The 20,210-nt window shown below is 46.5% G+C and overlaps 1 protein-coding gene across 1 annotated transcript in view; it reads right to left on the bottom strand.

Moving 5' to 3' along the window:
- Positions 1 to 1,088: 1,088 nt before the first annotated feature.
- The window catches only part of LOC126516578 (putative phospholipase B-like 2), a 135,408-nt gene continuing 116,286 nt past the window's right edge, over positions 1,089 to 20,210 (bottom strand). The window contains exons 8-9 of the mRNA XM_055063816.1: positions 13,962 to 14,121; positions 1,089 to 1,283 (exon numbers count right to left, since the gene is read on the bottom strand). Of these exons, the coding sequence (XP_054919791.1) occupies positions 1,089 to 1,283; positions 13,962 to 14,121 (355 nt within the window). The remainder of the gene's footprint in view (positions 1,284 to 13,961; positions 14,122 to 20,210) is intronic.

The following is a 20,210-nucleotide window of genomic DNA, read 5'->3' as shown; positions in this document are numbered from 1 at the left end:
CCACTTTTGACAGCGACCGGCCAGGGTAAGCTACTACCCATTCAAGTCCGTCTTTCCTCTGGACTAGGACGGCAACGAGGTCTAGGCTACTGGCGCCCGTGTGAATTTCTGTATCGGCGTCCTCGTCGAAGTGCGCAAGGCCGGTGGCGACTGCACGCGTCGTTTGAGTGCTTGAAATGCGTAGGCCTGCGGCGTTTCCCACTTTCCCACATATACGGAACATTATAACGACAAGTGGTCTCAGGGGCTCATCTCGGCCCGCATTTTCAGGCTTCACTATCTCTGGGATCGGCAGACGATAGAGGCTATAAACATACCCGATAGGGAACAGTGATGATAACGCGCTAAAAATACTTTGTCTTAAAATAAAAGATCCCTCAGAAATGGAGCTGACGGCGCGGATGTTATCTCATCGGCCGCGCGCTCCGTTGAAGCTCTTAAAAAAAAACTGATCTCTGCACCTCATCTGCACCTGATAAGGAACGCACATGAAATTTTCTTTTCGCAGTAAAAGCACAAAAATCAATTTAAGGTGTATAAATAACAGAAAGTTTCATCTGCGGTTCCTACGTGCTAATACGAGGAATAGAGACACAGTCTTCAAACAGTGGAGTTACATTTTGCTGTCTCTTTATTGTGCACACGACACATATAACCATTTACAGAAGGAAAGTGCAAAGCAATTGTTCAGATTCTACTAACATAGCATGGTTATTTCGCATAAGTAACATTGACTGTCGCCCATCATATTTTAACACAAGTTTCGGCCACGGCAAACCGAGGTTGTGTTCACACTTTGATCACGCATTGTGATGTCCTGATAATTAGTTTCCGGGCGGGAGTTGATTTTCGGTTCCTCTATTTGTGCCCGTATTTTGCATTATTAATTTCATTTCATTTTCTACTCTTATGGCTGTTTGTCAGCGCTTCAGACGCCCCCAAACCACCGTTGTCGTGGGCATCGGCCACTCAATTGGCGCTGGGCGATAAACAACGAACAGATAATAAAATTGAGCGGTACAAAATGTGTAGGTTGATGTAAGGACGGTCGACGAAGCATGATGAGATGCGCAGCCATGCAGTTTCTTCTACAGCTCAGAGCGCCACTGGACACGTGGCTCCGCCCATTTGCGGTGTACTGGCTCGAACTGCCACCTATCGGGCTGACCGGCGTGTAGGTCCTTCAATTGGCTCGTGCTCCACTGGAACGGCGGCTGGTCGTCCCACGTGGGCCCACTGACGCCGATAAACTCCAATGACGAGAACAGACTGGAGCTGGTCACCTGCATGTATACGTCGCACATTCAAGGTCGATTCATAGCAGGTCGCGAAGCTTCGAGCAAAAAGTGGTCGTGAGCGAATTGCCACCGAAAACAGCAAGGGAGGCTATGGGCAGGGGCGTAGCCAGGGGGGGGGGGGGGCTTATGGGGCTTCAGCCCCCCCCCTCGAAATTTTTTCCGGCTATGATGCACCGCCAATCAAAACGGCGCCGGAAATCATTCTGGATTTTGTTTAGAATGTATTTTTGCCGCCCGAAAAAATATTTCGGCTCGAAGATTGTGAACTTGGGCTGGATTTCGTGGCGACGGCCATGCACCTAGAGTCACATAACGCAAAGATCCCCACCCGATCACAAAGTTTCAAGGGCGCATTGATGGCGAGCGGGCCCGCCGCGGCATCTCGCCGAGGCCGCAGAATCTACGGAGCGCATGGATTTCAATTAAGAAACTTTAGAGGTATAAAGATCACATAATGTTTTGATGCGAAAGGTGCATTGACATTTCCAAAGTCGTGGTTTACATTTTCAATTCCGGATCTTTGTGGGTTTCATGTTCCATTAACATTTGATGCCAAGGCTGCATTTACTTTTCAAAAGTCGTACATCGGACCATACAACGAAACGAGCCAAATCAATACACTATCAGACAAGTTGGCAAAGCAGCAGCGAGGTCCAATGAGACGAAGCGTTCTGATGGTTCATATTTGGCATCATGTCACAGAAAACAATATCAACATTTTTTTCACCTGCGCCAAAGCATCCATGTCAAGACACTAAAGCCAGCAAAGGTAACTGCGTTCTTATTTGTTTTTTCCACTTTGAATTTTATTCGCGAGGACACATTGAGCCTCTCCAATTTTTTGTTCTCGCTACCCGCAGGCTACCAGAGCCAGCCAGAGGTTATGCGTTTTCATGTGTTGCCCTGACAACCGCGCGGCGCACTGCGGTGCGCGTTCGTTTTTCTCTGGCCGAGCGGATTTTGGCCTCGGAGAGTTTTGGACGCTTTCTGGCTAGCAGACGAGAAAAAGAAGCAATGGTCGCTCGCCGTCACCATTGTGGGGACTCGACAGATTGCAACGCGTTCGCTTGAGGGCATCACCATCGTTTCGATGTTATCGCAACGTTTACGGAAAGTCTTATCTCGCCAGTGTAGGATAATGAGCAGCATGCATATGCTTCTCTGTGGACCAAGCGTCTCACGTTTTCTTGGATATTCCTTAGGTAACTACATTAGGTGCCCCAAGTAGGTATTCCATTGTGGACAAGATGCTTTCCTTTGCGTTTCTTCATTTCGCTGCCCCCCCCCCCCCCCCACACACACACACGCACAAAAGACATTGTTGCCGCGCAGCAAATTGTCGCATGCTGAAAGTTCGATTTTGTTACTACTTTTGCGAAAAGTAATGGGCCATAGGACTCTTCACTTGCCGGATACTCTTACTATATTGTTGCGATAGCAATTAGGTGGACACTCAAAGCGCATTCCTGCCGTCGCCGTCGTGTTCCGTATGAAGTCCAAGGGCGATAACATCGTCAGCACGCGCCGCATGCTGTATGTGTGAGTGAAAGCGTAGCGGGAGAGGAGGGGTGGAAGGGGAAGCCGACGATGGTGGGTCAGTCTTGTGTACGCAACGGGGAAAAGCGGGAAGGAAGTGCGCCGCCTTCCGTCGCGCGCGCTGCATCGGGGGAGTGGAGGGAGGGGGGGTGCGGGCCTTAGGATTCCGTGATCTGTGAATCTGTGATCGCGCAACATGTTTAGTTGCCTTGTTTGACGCATTATACAGGGTGTTTCAGCTAACTTTAGCCAGAGTTTAAAAGTATGCCGATGCACTCTAAGACGACGCGACCAAATGCACGTATCTCACTTTTGTATGCACTGTGTAGCTTATTTACTAACTTCTGAAGCAACGAAGCTAGGAAAAAAATTAGAATTAGAAAGTTTCAGAGCGCTTTGCAAAGCGTCCGAATAAACAATTTCTCTCTTTCTATCTATTAAGTATTAGTTTTTTCCAGCTCACTGCGGATTCCCGCGAAATACAATAAACACAACGTGACATGCCCGCTTGCGTGTCGTGATTGCACTGCTCCCAAGCTTTCCGCGCACAAACAGCCATAGGTGCACTAGCTGCCACTCAAAAAGCGACAGAGCAGCGACGCAAGCGTTGGTTGTTCGATTTAAGCTAGCAACCGTCATCTCCTGTGCTGTGTAAAGCGACTGATGGACGTGGTTGTAGTGGTAGGTGGTAATTCCAGACAGTGATAAACAGACTATCGTGCATCGGCCGCTAAAGCGCGAGCAATTTCGTGATGCCTTTTTCCAATGAAGAAAAAGCAAACATGATCCTTGCCCTAGTAGCTGCAAGCAGACAGAGACGGCAGGCTGCAAGAATATTTCGAAGCTGGCACCCGGGTACGCGACTGAGCCCGATGACAATATTCAACACCTACGAGTCACTGAAGCAAACCGACAGCTTCACAAGAAAGAGGCAGAGAGCTTGAGTCATAAATAATGGGGTTCGCTCCAACGTTTTGTCTTTCATGGCAGCTAATCCACACGCTAGCACGCGCAGCGTGAGCGCACAGCTCGGTGTGTCCAACTCAACTGCCTGGATGATTTTGAAAACAGCTGGACTGCACCCTTATCACCTGCAGTTGCATCAATGCCTGGAGTCCAGGGATCTTCCAAAGCGACTCAACTTTGCGAATTGGATTTTGATTCTGGAGGAGTAGGATTCTGACTTTCTCACCAAGGTATCCGGACTGACGAGATGAACTTTTCCTGAAATTGCCAAGTAAATATCCACAACGCCCACTATAGAAATGAGAAAAATCCCCACTGGCTAGGAATATCCCGCCGCCAATATCAGTGGTCTTTTAACGTTTGATGCGGAATATATGACAGCACAGTCATTGGCCCTATTTTTTTAACAACACTCTGACCGGCAAGAGGTATGTCAGTTCCTTAAAGCCCAGGTTGAAGACTTCTGCTGCAACATGCCACTAGCCCAGCTTGACGCAATGTAGTGTCAGCACGACGGGGCCAGTCAAGCACGACAGTCAAGCACGAGCAAGCCTTGATGTTACTTTTCCAGGGCAATTGATAGGGAGAAACGGGCCTGTGCTGTGGCCGGCAATGTCATCCGACCTCAACCCTCTTGACTTTTTCTTCTGGGGCTATATTAAGGATCACGTATACACGACGGAAACGACGACTCCAGAAGCCTTAAAGGAGAAGATAATTGAAGTCTGCCACAGCATTTCACCGACGGTGCTCAAGGCAGCGACAGCAAGCGTTCTCAGAAGATCCCAGTGTTGTATCGCTGCAGAAGGTGACCTCTTCGAGCGCTTGCTGTGAAAGCGCATGGGAAATAAACGTAATTTCAGTGAAATACCTTGTCTGGTCACTAATGATACTCTTATTGCACCATTTTACTTAAACTTAGTTTTTTTTATTTAGGTATGTTCAATTTGCTTACAGCTATCGCGAAATGACGGACTTGTTGCTTCCGGCAGCACAAGCGATAACCGCTGCGTCTGCTTATCGCTATGACGAACTTTCGTGAGGGGAGCACATCGCTGGCGTAAACGGCACAGCCGATGCCTACGTGGTTGCCCTGTCGCCGTTTAAGTGGTAGCGCGCCTATGGCTGTTTATGCGCGGAACGTTGGGGAGCGGTTGCAATCACGACGCGCAAGCGGGCATGTTACTAGTTTTGTAGTTCGCGGGCATCATCAGTAAGCTGAAATACACTAATACCTAACATATATATATATATATAGAAAGACAGAAACTCTTTGTTCGGACGTTTTGCAAACCGCCCCGCAATTTTCTAAATGGAATTTTTTTCCTAACTTCGTTACTTAAGAAGTTGGTTTATCAATCTTGATTAAAAATCTAATTAAGCAAAATACAAAATATAGCGTGACACACCACGTACGAAAGTTAGCAACATGCACTTGGTCACGTCGTCTTAGAGTGCATCGGCATATTTTTAAACTCTGGCTAAAATTACCTGAGATACTCTGTATAAAGTGACTTTTGCTTAGATACGTAGATTTATTGGTTACTTAAACGTGTATTTAAATATCTTGTTGCGAGGTTTTGTGGATACATGCAGTGAACTTTGCTTCCGGAGAAAATTTTTTTTGCTTTTTATCAATCTTTATCTTGGCATTTGTGTATTCTATTGTACTTCGAATTTCTAATGTATATTTCGCAAAACTGCTGCTTTTTATATGTGATCTCTGTTGCGACTACGATTTTGGTGCAATTACAATACGCAACCAGTGACAGCTGCTCCTGCGCAGTACATTGGAATGAAGGACAGCGCCACTGAGATTTTTCCCTGGCCGTTGCATATGTACAAAAAAGTAAACAAGGCTTTCGAATGACAAAGTATCATTAACATATTTGTCCTCAACATGTTCATTTCATGGGCTTTACATTTATCATATCAGCGGCATGCACTCTTTTGCATGTTTCGCATTGATATAGTTCTAAAGTTCGTGTGATATTTTCTTTCTGAATAAATAGACAAACAACATGCATGGAAGCATTGATATCAGTTTTTTCTGGCACAATTTTTAGGACATAAGAATACAGTATTTTATGAAAAAATACATATTTTACTTGTCTTGACAGTGCGTAGCGTTCAAGAATTTGTTTGCAGCATCTTTGGCAATTGCAATGCAGTTATTATTCATGCATTTGATCCCTCGACAAATTATGTGACGAGGCCAAGCTCCAACGTGAGCCCCCCCCCCCGAACGAAATTTCTGGCTACGCCACTGGCTATGGGGGGTATCGATTGAAGCGCTATATGAGGAGGGGACAAACATCGTTAAATACATACATATCTTAAATTAAAAACAAGACAAATTGATTAGATTCAACAAAAAACAAAAATTGAATTATATATGCCGCAATGGAGAAAAATATCGCTATCACTTATTTATTTATTTATTTATTTATTTATTTATACACATACCTCACAGGCTCCAACTGGAGTATTGCGTGAGGGGGGTAAGAGAAACAACATGTAGCGAAAACAGGAAAACATAGCTAACAACAAATCAAACAACTGAAAAAAATTGAATAGACAGACGCCGATTAACATCAAGCAAATGAAGAACAACAACAACACTCTGGACGATCAGAAACGCGCATCGAACTCCTGGCAAAGAACTGCAAACGCATGTATATTTATAAACTGCTTGCAAGGTGCGAGAATGACGACAGTCAAGTCACATGGTACAAATGAAACGTGTGCGCATAACTACGGAATCATTTTTTTTTTATGTTTCTCTAAACGAGCCCAGATTATTAATTTCAACAATGTGGCTTGGAAGATCCTTCCAAGCTGCTATTGCCAGAGGTAATGCAGATTTGTTAAATGCATTTCTGTGGCCAAACAGACGTGTGAAATTGTGTGCGTTATATAAGCGGCGACATGTGCGAAATGGGCGGGAAAGGGGTAATGTTGTTGCGTGCTGACTGTGAGTGATTTTGTGCAGTAAGCAAAGCAGAGCTATCGTCCTTCTAGATTCAAGAGATGGGAGTGATAGTGATTTCTTTATAGCAGTAACGCTAGAATGCCTACTGTAATCTTTCGCGATGAAACGTGCGGCACGGTTTTGAACAGATTCGAGAGAATTTATTAAATATTCCTGATGTGGCGACCAGATGGCGGAAGCGAATTCGAGCTGAGGACGAACAAAGGTTCTGTACGCTATTTCACGACTGGCTGAAGGGGTTTCACGTAGGTTTCGTTTTAGGTAACCAAGTGTGCTAGATGCTTTTGCTGTAACGTGTTTTATATACGCCTTCCATGATAAGTTTGTTGCAATATGCATACCAAGATATTTGTACAAGGGGGTGACAGTGACAGCACTGTTATTTAGCGTGTAAGTGTAAACAGAGTTAGTTTCCTTTCAGCTGATCGTCATTAATTTGCATTTTTATGTATTTGGTGATATTTCCATAGCGTGCACCAGTTTGTAATATTGTCTAGATCTTTTTGAAGAGCGATGTGGTCGTCGGGTGTCTTAATTTGGCGACAAACTACGCAGTCGTCAGCAAATAATCTGATTGCGGACGTTATGTTGGATGGCAAATAATTTATGTAGATGAGAAACAATCGTCGCTAACAATAGCTACCCCTTTTTTAGAGCCCGCTAATGAAATGGGGGCATTCATGCCTTGGTTAACCTCGCTATCAAGTGCAATGCAATGCAGCTCTTGTGTGCAACTGCTGCTGTACGGCCCACTCACATGTTGCGTTATTTGCTTGTCAGCGTTTGTCTGAATGCTGGTGGTGTTGGGTCTGCGAGGTGTGTTTCATCGTGGGCTAACGTGTTCAGTCAACAGTAGTGAGTTACGACCGCCAGATGATTTTTTTGCTTGGCGGCCTCGGTGCGGCTGCGCTGGTCGACGGGCTTGGCGTCCGACAATGCGACCGGGAGCCGCATTCTGTAAGGCTTCGGTTTTCGAAGAATTCGGTTTGGGAGGAGGGATTGGCCGCCGCATGGGTGACGCCGGCCAATTTCGACATGGGCTAAGTTGCAATTTTTTGGTGGGCCAATGCGAAATAGGGATGTGGGCCAACTTAAATTTCGTGGTGGGCCAACTTGAAATTTGGGGCTGGGCCAAGTTAAATTTGGGGCTAGGCCAACTTGAAGCCTGTGGGTGGGCTAACATAAGTTTGGGCGTATGCTTACGCATACTTAGACAACTCCAGTGGAGTTTCTACACGCCATGTTAACGTACGACGTACCACCTAGCAGATCAACGGGTCAACCACAGTAAACAAAATGCGCTAAAGCACTCTCCGGCAGTATGTCACACACGTGTTTAATAATGAAAAGCAAACCTATTCAATAGCATCAACAAATTATCTTTAATTTACCAAGAAGCCTTCCTAATTTGCTATATTTTCGCTTGGTTTGTGACGTTCACTTCCAGAAAAAAAAAAAAAGCCTGCACGCGGATTGGCGTCTTTCCTTCCTCTCGTTCTCATTACATCAGGGGACCGGCCAAATGTGACGCGACCGCCAAAGTGAATTCTTCGGAAATCGAACCGTTAGAGAACAGGGCCCCAGCATTGAACACCCAACGCTTTCTTCAGTTCGCAAAGAAACGATGTTCTGTGCATGACCTGTAAGACTTGCGTTTCCGTGCTAAAAAGCTATAAATGCCCGTAAGTTTAATTGCAGAGCATTGTAAAACATTGCTACAAAGGCATAACACCAAGACAAGTTTCGCTGCTTTGACAACAAAAACGACGTCACTTACTTTTTAACGAATATGACGTCACGTTATTTTTTGTTCCGCCAGAAGTGTTCCGTCGTCACACAGATAGCGCTAAACCACATGAGATGCCGATGAACCACCATGATTTGGGCGTATGTGTCTCTATGGAGGCTTCGCCCCCAGATGTGCCAAGGTACACTAACATTGGCACATTCTCGAGAAAAACATTTGTTCATGGGCCCCTCACCATGCTTACACAATGCACACAAGCCCGGTACATAGATCACGCGGGAATGATCGCTCCTGCGAAATATTTTTACTTAAGTTTGCCTTGAAAAGAGGTGAAAATTCGAACGAGTGTGCGCGTGCCGTTTTTATCGTAGCGGACAATCAGTCCGCCAGCACAAACGTCGCCACCACATCACAGCATCCCGCCTCCGGTGCAGCACACATATGGCAGGTAGATTCTAGTGCTTGCAAATATCCGTCAATCTGGCTATCCAGTTTAATCGTAGGGAAGTAACTCGGACTTGAAAACCGTTTATCAGGATTTATAAAAATGGATAACTTGGATGCCAGGTTTATGTAACTGGTTAGCCGGATAATCGAATATTCGGACGTGAATATTCAGTACCACTAACTCTTCATTCAAATATTCGATTCGTTCGCATGTTTTTTGTTATAATGTGCTAAGAACGAATATTCATAACCTATAAAATACGCTGTTTATTAGGCAGCTCAACATGTGCCTATGAATTCTTCATTTATGCTTCCGTTTAAGCTTTATGGATACCTGGATACTGACAAAGGGCCGCTATTATCTTTTAGGCAAAGACGTATGCGTCTTTAGGTGTCCAATAACTACGTGCAGAAAAAATTTGAGAAATTTCCCATTAAGCTTGTAGGGCATAGTCCGAACAGCATATCGAAAATAAAGAGCTTCGAAGATTTCTCTTATCATCAGAGCAATGCATTCAGCCTTAAGGTTGCCCATAGGTTTATGGGTGACCACGTCTGTAGTAACACCATGCAGTTCCCTTTAGGAATTATTCCTGCAGCAGTGACACGCGTTAAAGTTTGTCTCTGTTCAGTAATGTTGAAGCGTTCTCAGGACTACGGCTAAACTGCGAGGCCAGAATTCTCATCGATGGTGCTAACACGCTGTTACCAAAAGCAGACGCACCTCAGGTATCCTTCATTCGCTCGGCCGAATTTCTGTTTTTTTTTTTTTTCACAGGTGACGGCAATTCCAATTCAACAAAACTAGATAAATACCAAAGTAAAGCAAGAGTGAAAGATTACACACAGTGATTTAGACGGATGTTCATTACTCCAGGAACAAAACATGCGTGTAACTTTACGAAACTAACCAAAATTTAAGACAGGGACTGAGCGTAAGCTCATGAGGTAGATAAAGTTCTCACTTATCCCTACCTAATTTGTTGGGAGATAATAGTGATCGCGGCCTATTTCCTGTCAGTCCTCCGTCTGCTGGTGAACTGTTTTCTGCCTTATTGGGGGGGTTCTAGTAAAGCACATAGTGATTGAATATTAAAGCTGAACAGCGTACTTTTGGTGTACGATCACTGTTGGCTTGTTTAATAATCGTTTCTTCCAACGCAACTTTCTTGGACAACACAAGAAAGAAAGTTTGAATGCACCTTAATAGCACACACCAGTACGACGCTGAAGGCTTCGGTGTTACCAATGGAAACGTCGGACCACCTTCACGAAGGTGTTCCTTCACAAGCTCACTGCCACTTTGGCCCGCGCTATGCTATCAAGAAATGACATTGACACGTGCGCATGTTTATCTTTCTCGGGCGACCGCGTTTCACGTCTAACAAACGCTATCGCTCAGCGCTGAATGCGCCTGCATGTATCGGAAATTTCTCGAATGTTATCGATGGTTCTATCCGCTGTCTTGTCACAAAATCTTATGTAATATGATTGCCTGTATGCGCGACGCGAATTGTGTAGAATTTTCTAGAAGATACGCGGGAACGAGCGATTATTCTGGAACCTTCGATGACTTAAGTATAAAAACCAACGCGCTTGTCCCGCAGATCAGGGGCCCTATAACGCAAGACTATTCCAATATGTTTTTATTCCAATCTCCTGACGTCAACTTTACGTAACCGCCGACGCCAGCATCGGGCGGTGACCCGCAGCGTTGCCTGAGCAGCCCATCAAAGGCTCTCCTCGTTTATAGGAGGTCACTTTTGTTTGCTTTCAAAACGAGTAACGTTGTCTACATTGAGCGGTTTTTGTTATCTAATTGGCTGGCAAGTGGCGAGGAGCCCGTTCAAGTGGAGAGGGTTTGATGGGGCCTAGCCAGCGCGCTGAAAATAGATAAGCGGATGAAGAGAGTGGTTCCGGCGTCTGCGATTGGTCCGCCTTCCCTTACTAAGCTTGCGGTGGCTGGTCGAAAATCACAGGCGGTGTGCAACGGAAGGTTAATGCCGCTAAAACGGGTCCTCACCAAAGAAGAGTTGGCCGAGCGATGTCGTATACCTGCCGAAAGGGCTCGGTAACATCATACTGCCACGCAAAAAGTTTTCTTATACGTAAATAAGCCCATGCTCTCTGGCAGGTGCGAGTAGCCAGTGCCTGAGCGATCGGCGGCAGCCATCTTCTATTCCTTTCGGAAAGGGGCAGTCTCCGGATATTCAGAAAAACATTAAGTTTTGTTCGGCATATTAATGCATATTTAACGCTTAGACGTCACTTTGACGGGGTGAGTTTTCGCGGTTTTTGACGTCGCGGGACCGACAGGTGAGGTGGGTACAGCCCAAAACATTTTTACGAATAGCAGAGTGCTAATGGCGAAAAGGCGTTGAATCAGAAATAATTTTTTTTTGTTCGGTCGAATCATGCATTTTCAGTGTAACACATATCGCGCGGGGAGCGATCGCGGTTTCGTGACGTCGGATGACAGATAGGCGAAGGGGGGGGGGGGGGGGAGGGGTCCAAAAAGTTTTTGACCAATCGCGGACGGCTGACTGCAGAATTGGAATAGAAAAATTCGAAATATATTTAAGTTATAGCGCCCCAGATTTCCAACGATCGCCGACTGTGTTAGCCGCTTTCGTTGTTGTTTCATTGTCCCTTGCTTTTGTGTGCACAAGTTTCGCCATTCACAGTTTACCTACTGTGTTCTTGACGGTCACTACAACGACAATATCAATAGCAAGGCCCCCTGCAGCCCTGCCTTTTTGTCAGCGCGGAACTTTCACACGAATAGCTCTGTGAAAGCGCTCATTGTTTCTGTCTGTGTGAGCCGTATTATCTGTAGTATTGTAACTGGGTCAACTGCTGTTGTTTCATTAGGGGTATTTGTGAGGTTTAAATTGTTTCCCTCAAAAAAAAAAAAAAGGAAGAAAAGAAAGAAAATAAACAATGAAGCGCTAAACTAGGACAGCTATATTCAGAACTACATTATAACTTTTGACGCTACGAAACACTACTGCTTCCTGCAAATCGCACCTGCCGTCGCGTTTTTAACACTGTTCGCCTATAACAACCTCCAGGTTCAATAAACGCTTTTAACGGATCATTCCTGCCGGATGCAGCCCAAGAATCGAATGAACTGCCTGGTGGCATAGTTACTGAACGCGACTCCATCAAATTTATACCGCAACTCTTTGCATACTTCAGGGAATGACAAATGTTAATGAGTACTATATTTTGTATGCCGAATTCATGGGCGCTATAACTTAAAGCTATTCCAAACTTTTCTATTCCGATATTGCAATCAGCCCTCTGTGATTTGTCGGAAACTTTTTTGGACTGCCCCCCCCCCCCCCCCCTTCGCCTGTGTGTCACGCGACGTCACGAAAACCGCGACAGCTCCCCATCTGATACGACGTGTACACACTAATTATGCATCACTGGACCGAACAAAAGAAAAATAGTTATTTTTGATTCGACACCTTTTCGCCATTAGCCCTCGGCTATTGGTCAAAAGTTTTCAGACTGCCCCCACATTACCTGCCTGCCGCGCGACGTCACAAAACCGCGAAAACTCACCGCGTCAGTCACGTGTACGCGTTAAAGATGCCTTAATATGCCGAACAAAACAGTTTTTTTTTTCTGAATAGCCGTAGGCTGCCGCGTTCCGAAAGGAATAAAAGATTGCTGTCACCGATCGCTCCGGCACTGGCTACTCGCACCTGCCGGAGAGCACGGGTTTATTTGCGTACAATGAAACCTTTTGTATGGCCGTGTAGCGTTTGTGAGCATTTTCGGCACGTTTACGACCTCGCTCTGCCACCTCTTCTTTGCTGAGGACCGTTTTAGAGGCAATCTTAACCTTGCGTTGCGTGCCGCCGCGATTTTCGACCATACACCTCAAGCTAAGTAAGGGAAAGCGGACCAATCGCAGACGCCTGCACTACCCTCTTCATTCGGTTATCGAATTTCAGAGCACTGGCTCGGCCCAACCGAGTCCGTCTCCACTTCAGCGTGCTCCTCGCTTCTTGTCAGCCTATTAGATAAAACAAGCCGCTCAGTGTAGGCAATGTTAGTCGTTTTTAAAGCAAACAAAAGTGACTTCCTATAAACGAGGAGAGCGTTCGATTGGTCTCTTTAGACAACCCTTCGGGTCACCGCCCGATGCTTGCGTCGGCGCTTACGCATATTTGACGTCAGGAGATTGGAATAAAACATATCGGAATAGTTTTATGTTATAGGGCCCCATGTTCAAATGTGTTTCTTTTTGCACCCACCCCCCAAAGCACCAAAATAACGACCATTGCGCATTATATTTCTTCTTGTTTGTGCACCCCCTCCCGCACCTCGTAATTAATAAATGATAATGATCATCTACAAGGTGAGCATATGTTTTCCGCTTAAGTTGATAGACAATGACCCCGCCAGAACTAAGGATAATCATGAACGGCCTGCGTCAGCGTGAACCTATATTCATTTGCGTATGTTCATATGCCACAGCGATAGTGTCACGCGTCTAAACGAAGAGTTACAGCAACCAGTGATGCCATCTGAAGCTGTGCGTAGCGTATAGCTAGCCTCCTCTCTCCTTTGTTCTACGCAAATAAGAAACAAAACCAGATGTTCACGGAACACGCGTATATTCCATGCAAATTATTCTATGCACGTTAGCGCTATTTCGCAGAAAAAGTTCTGAATACAAAAGCTGTTGACGTGAGTGGGCTGTACGCGTTGCGTAATTAGAATCGGATGATGCGAGCGCTGCTCTACGAATGGCAATACTAACTTGCTAACAGTGCACTAAACCCACTCTCACGGGGCTCATACAGGCGTCGTATTGTTTTATCGCCCTCTTTTAATCCCATCGCGCCCAACCTGCTGGCGCTGAGCTGGGCTCCCGCATGGGTAGCAGAAGATAGTGCTAGCCTTTCCTCCTTCCCCACAAGACATACTCCTTTCTCTCTCTCTTTTATCGAAGCCTCACCTTCGCATCGATGCCTCCGACAGCGTGCCTGTACATCCCGGGTGTATCGTAGGTTCCTTGCGGGTCCATGAGGTCATATCGGGCGGCGACGGCATAGGTTGGGTTCTCTGGTGGTGTGCAGTTGCACATAGACAACGGGTCATTCTTGAAGTCGTTGTACCTGCAGAGGCACAGGGTGCAGAGCTTTTAAAGAAGGTCGATAAAAAAAACGCCATATCTTGTGCAATTCTTAGGACGGCATTACTGAGTCCTTGAGACCACACAAAGAAGCCTGCGCTATCAAATTCCATGCACTGCCGCTCCACCCAATTGCGCGACCAGCTAGCTTGCGTGAACACATAGTGAATTGAATTCAGTAGTGAACTGAACACATAGTGAACTGAAACCAATTCCGCAAACACAAGACTCAACACATTATCGAATCATAGAATGGAGCTGGCAGTGGAGCTGGCAACATACCTTTGATGCGGGCGGGTTAGTTTGTGAGGCATCTTTTTTTCCACATGCCTAACTATGGGGCAGCGCGTGTGCCAATGAAGCTCAGGACATGCGTCTTTGTCACTAAAGTTGTAGCAGTTTTGTTGCGAGTTGTCACATACGTCGGGCGAAGCCATGAAAAATAGCCCCTCGCTTTCCTTGAAGCACACAGGTTTATGCCCGATGAATGGTCAGGAGCCTTAGTCACAGTCGATAGCGCAAGAAATAGCCGATTATCTTAGCTATTTAGTAAATAATATTTTTTTCTCCTTAGGCGACCTGGCCACCACCGGGCTCCCCTGGGGTCGCCGTATCGACGCCCAGCTTAGCGCGGACACCCGATCGACATGGGCCAAACACGGGGCAGAATTCCCAGTCTCAACCCGTCCTCTAGCACCGGCTTCCGAGCAGCTGGATTACAAGGGCACGCCACTACCCCCGGCCTCGAACGGTTTTCTCGAACGTGCAGCGGTGGCGTAGAGGTAAAACACCGCCTCACGTGCAAGAGGTCCGTGGTTCGAATCCCGGTGCCACGCAATTTTCCACCGGATTAAAAAAAAACGCGTGTTGATAAAATTGCATAAACAGGCCTGGAGTGTGGCCTGATCCCGGTGACCAGAACCGGTAACGCACTCCCTCACCAGAGCAGGATTGGCCACCCTGGTGCAGTACTTGGCCACAACCTCCTATATGAACACAACAATCAAACCCCGGCCCTCAGTCCCCAGCAGCTGCGAAGCAACTGACCACGGCGGCGGTCAGACCTGCGACACAGCAGAGGGTGCTAAGAATCCCTGGCTCCGGACAGGCCGCCATTGGAGTATGAACCTGGCAACGTTTAACGCTAGAACGTTATCTAGTGAGGCGAGTCTAGCAGTGCTATTGGAAGAATTAGAGAGCAGTAAATGTGAAATAATAGGGCTCAGTGAAGTTAGGAGGCCAAAAGAAGCATATACAGTGCCAAGAAGCGAGCACCGGGGCTACCGGGGCTACCGTGCTACCGGGGCTTAGCGGAGAGACGAGAACTAGGAGTCGGATTCCTGATTAATAAGAATATAGCTGGTAACATACAGGAATTCTATAGCATTAATGAGAGGGTGGCATGTCTTGTTGTGAAACTCAATAAGAAGTACAAAATGAAGGTTGTGCAGGTCTACGCCCCTACATCCAGTCATGATGACCAGGAAGTCGAAAGCTTCTATGAAGACATGGAATCGGCGATGGGTAGAGTGAAAACAAAATACACCATACTGATGGGCGATTTCAATGCCAAGGTAGGCAAGAAGCAGGCTGGAGACAAGGCAGTGGGGGAATATGGCATAGGCACTAGGAATAGCAGGGGTGAGTTATTAGGAGAGTTTGCGGAACAGAATAATATGCGGATAATGAATACCTTCTTCCGCAAGCGGGATAGCCGAAAGTGGACGTGGAGGAGCGCGAACGGCGAGACTAGAAATGAAATAGACTTCATACTCTGCGCTAACCCTGGCATCATACAAGATGTGGACGTGCTCGGTAAGGTGCGCTGCAGTGACTACAGGATGGTAAGAACTCGAATTAGCCTAGACCTGAGGAGGGAACGGAAGAAACTGGCAAATAAGAAGCCGATCAATGAGTTAGCGGTAAGAGGGAAACTAGCGGAATTCCAGATCAAGCTACAGAACAGGTATTCGGCTTTAACTCAGGACGAGGACCTTAGTGTTGAAGCAGTGAACGACAATCTTGTGGGCATCATTAAGGAGTGTGCAGTAGAAGTCGGCGGTAACTCCGTTAGACAGGATACCAGTAAGCTATCGCAGGAGACGAAAGATCTGATCAAGAAACGCCAATGTATGAAAGCCTCCAACCCTACAGCTAGAATAGAACTGGCAGAAATTTCGAAGTTAATCAACAAGCGTAAGACAGCTGACATAAGGAAGTATAATATGGATAGAATTGAACAAGCTCTCAGGAACGGAGGAAGCCTAAAAGCAGTGAAGAAGAAACTAGGAATTGGCAAGAATCAGATGTATGCGTTAAGAGACAAAGCCGGCAATATCATTACTAATATGGATGAGATAGTTCAAGTGGCTGAGGAGTTCTATAGAGATTTATACAGTACGAGTGGCACCCACGATGATAATGGAACAGAGAATAGTCTAGAGGAATTCGAAATCCCACAAGTAACGCCGGAAGAAGTAAGGAAAGCCTTGGGAGCTATGCAAAGGGGGAAGGCAGCTGGGGAGGATCAGATAACAGCAGATTTGTTGAAGGATGGTGGGCAGATTGTTCTAGAAAAACTGGCCACCCTGTATACACAATGCCTCATGACCTCGAGCGTACCGGAATCTTGGAAGAACGCTAACATAATCCTAATCCATAAGAAGGGGGACGCCAAAGACTTGAAAAAATTATAGACCGATCAGCTTACTGTCCGTTGCCTGCAAAGTATTTACTAAGGTAATCACAAATAGAATCAGGAACACCTTAGACTTCCGTCAACCAAAGGACCAGGCAGGATTCCGTAAAGGCTACTCAACAATGGATCATATTCACACTATCAATCAGGTGATAGAGAAATGTGCGGAATATAACCAACCATTATATATAGCTTTCATTGATTACGAGAAAGCGTTTGATTCAGTCGAAACCTCAGCAGTCATGGAGGCATTGCGGAATCAGGGTGTAGACGAGCCGTATGTAAAAATACTGAAAGATATCTATAGCTGCTCCACAGCCACTGTAGTCCTCCATAAAGAAAGCAACAAAATCCCAATAAAGAAAGGCGTCAGGCAGGGAGATACGATCTCTCCAATGCTATTCACAGCGTGTTTACAGGAGGTATTCAGAGACCTGGATTGGGAAGAATTGGGGATAAGAGTAAATGGAGAATACCTTAGTAACTTGCGATTCGCTGATGATATTGCCTTGCTTAGTTACTCAGGGGACCAACTGCAATGCATGCTCACTGACCTGGAGAGGCAGAGCAGAAGGGTGGGACTAAAAATTAATCTCCAGAAAACTAAAGTAATGTTTAACAGTCTCGGAAGGGAACAGCACTTTACGATAGGTAGCGTGGCACTGGAAGTGGTAAGGGAATACACCTACTTAGGACAGGTAGTGACTGCTGATCCGGATCATGAGAGTGAAATAATCAGAAGAATAAGAATGGGCTGGGGTGCGTTTGGCAGGCATACTCAGATCATGAACAGCAGGTTGCCATTATCCCTCAAGAGAAAAGTGTATAACAGCTGTGTCTTACCAGTACTCACCTACGGGGCAGAAACTTGGAGGCTTACGAAAAGGGTTCTACTTAAATTGAGGACGACACAACGAGCTATGGAAAGAAGAATGATGGGTGTAACGTTAAGGGATAAGAAAAGAGCAGATTGGGTGAGGGAACAAACGCGCGTTAATGACATCTTAGTTGAAATCAAGAAAAAGAAACGGGCATGGGCAGGACATGTAATGAGGAGGGAAGATAACCGATGGTCATTAAGGGTTACGGACTGGATTCCGAGGGAAGGGAAGCGTAGCAGGGGGCGACAGAAAGTTAGGTGGGCAGATGAGATTAGGAAGGTTGGAGGGTCAACATGGCCACAATTAGTACATGACCAGGGTAGTTGGAGAAGTATGGGAGAGGCCTTTGCCCTGCAGTGGGCGTAACCAGGTTGATGATGATGATGATGATGATTTTTTTCTCGCTTCTGTTTCTGTGCAGCAGTTCAGCAGACGGCAGCTTTAAGTGCGCTTTGAAACGAGGGGACATCGGGCTCGGTGTATTGTGCCGTGGTAGGGGGCCCGTAGCAGTCGATACCGAGGGAGGACGAGAAGGAGGGAGAGAGAGAGAGAGAGTCACGGGGGAACAGGAGCGCGCGTACGCCTTGTGTGCAACGTTTCCACATCACGTTCCCTTATAACTGCCGTTTTGTGAAATTATTTTCTCTAGTTCTATGCTACGCATAACTTCGAGGCTGCGAACCTTCTTTTTTTTTTAATTATGGGGTTTTACGTGCCAAAACCACTTTCTGATTATGAGGCACGCTGTAGTGGAAGACTCCAGAAATTTCGACCACCTGGGGTTCTTTAACGTGCACCTAAATCTAAGCACACAGGTGTTTTTTGCATTCCGCCCCCATCGAAATGAGGCCGCCGTGGCCGGGATTCGATCCCGCGACCTCGTGTTAAGCAGCCCAACACCATAGCCACTGAGCAACCACGGCGGGTCCTGCGAACCTTCGCGCAGCATGGGGCGAATTCGCAAAGATTCTTGTTCGCAAGAGCTGTTTGCCATTGACCGGACACTATGTTCAGCGTCACGATTGGCTGGAACTTACTCAGATGCATAATTTTAGCGGCAGTACTTTTTGAGGATATGGACCCAGATCCCAAGCTGGTGCTTTTTGGAAAGGGGGTCGAATTAGAACACCACGCTGACCATTTTTTTTCTGGCACAAACGTGCCCCGAGCAAGAAAGTGCCATGCGCTGGCCCGTTATGGCCAGCCCGGCCCGGTTATTTGAAAACTGGCCCGTACCCGGTTCGGTCCGCTTAGACACGTTAGCCCCTGAGCCTAAACGAAGCATGGGCAAGTTCTCGGTTACTTTGAAGATAACAGCCGCCCAGAGATTCCTTGCTAAGCACAGATTTAAGTGCGGAAAGTTTGTCACTGGAGTTGCTTTTGCTGACAAATAAACCGGCAAAACAGAAAGAAAAAATTACATAATCCATTCATTATACTCGTGCGTCACTGTGTGATATGAACGTCCGTACCTTCACACAATACGGTGGGGAGAAATGATGCAACAACAGTGCGCAGGGTATTTGGCAAACATTTAAAAAATCCAGGTGATCCATGTTTTCCAGAGCGCTTCAATAATGGCATGCCTCTTACCCCTGTACTCATAAATGCATATTAACTTGAACAACGGCTGCATATTTGTCATCCCACAACTTCGTATTACTCGGCGATTTCAATTAGACCACAAATCGTCATCTACGGCTGCAGAACTTGCGGGAATACGGGAGGCTGTCAGTTTTATGAGAACGCAGACACCTCATAAATGGACGGTATTCTGCGATGCCAAATCAGCGCAACAGGTGCTAAAATGCTTTTTTAAAGAAAGCACCATATTACCTGCTAGTGCTGGAAATCGCCGAACTTCATCACAGTGCGGAGTTAAGTAGCCACGTGATCACTTTTCAATGGGTGCGTAATCAATGTGGTGTGATTGGCAATTAATTCGCTGACAGTGAGGCAAGATCGATCGGCCTTCTCTTCCACTGATGAAGTACAGATTCCCTACTCGCGACCTGACACCAACTCTATGATCAAGGCACTCATGCAGGAACTTACAAAGGCATACAGAGCCCACGATGACAACATCCACAGACGCCTACATATTGTTACGGAAGGCTGAAAGAAGAGAGAGAAAGTAGAAGATCGCGAGATGCTGGCTGCTGCGTGTTGTTACTAGTCAGCCATCTTAACCCCATTGACTCTGCTCGTATATACATTGTAAATACAGTCTGTATATACTCTCAACATCCCCGTAACATATTGGTGGGGGGTGCGGGGTACCGCGGCTGGAAACGGAGCTCCGCAGTGGACGTCGCATCACCGTCCTCAGCATGAATGACGGTTAGCACGCGGGATCAACGTCGTTGCCGCCTCCAATGTCAGCATCGCCCGCTACATCGCTGTCCCGTTCAGTTGTGGTTCTGCAACCCAAGGATCCCGGAACTTTCTGCGCGACTGATGGCGCCGATGTTGATGAGTGGGCTGCTATGTACA

This window comes from Dermacentor andersoni, chromosome 1 (genome assembly GCF_023375885.2).
Source record: "Dermacentor andersoni chromosome 1, qqDerAnde1_hic_scaffold, whole genome shotgun sequence".
In the NCBI taxonomy this organism is placed as follows: domain Eukaryota; kingdom Metazoa; phylum Arthropoda; class Arachnida; order Ixodida; family Ixodidae; genus Dermacentor; species Dermacentor andersoni.
The sequence above is the reverse complement of the archived record's forward strand: the minus strand, read 5'-3'. Positions and strand labels throughout refer to the sequence as shown.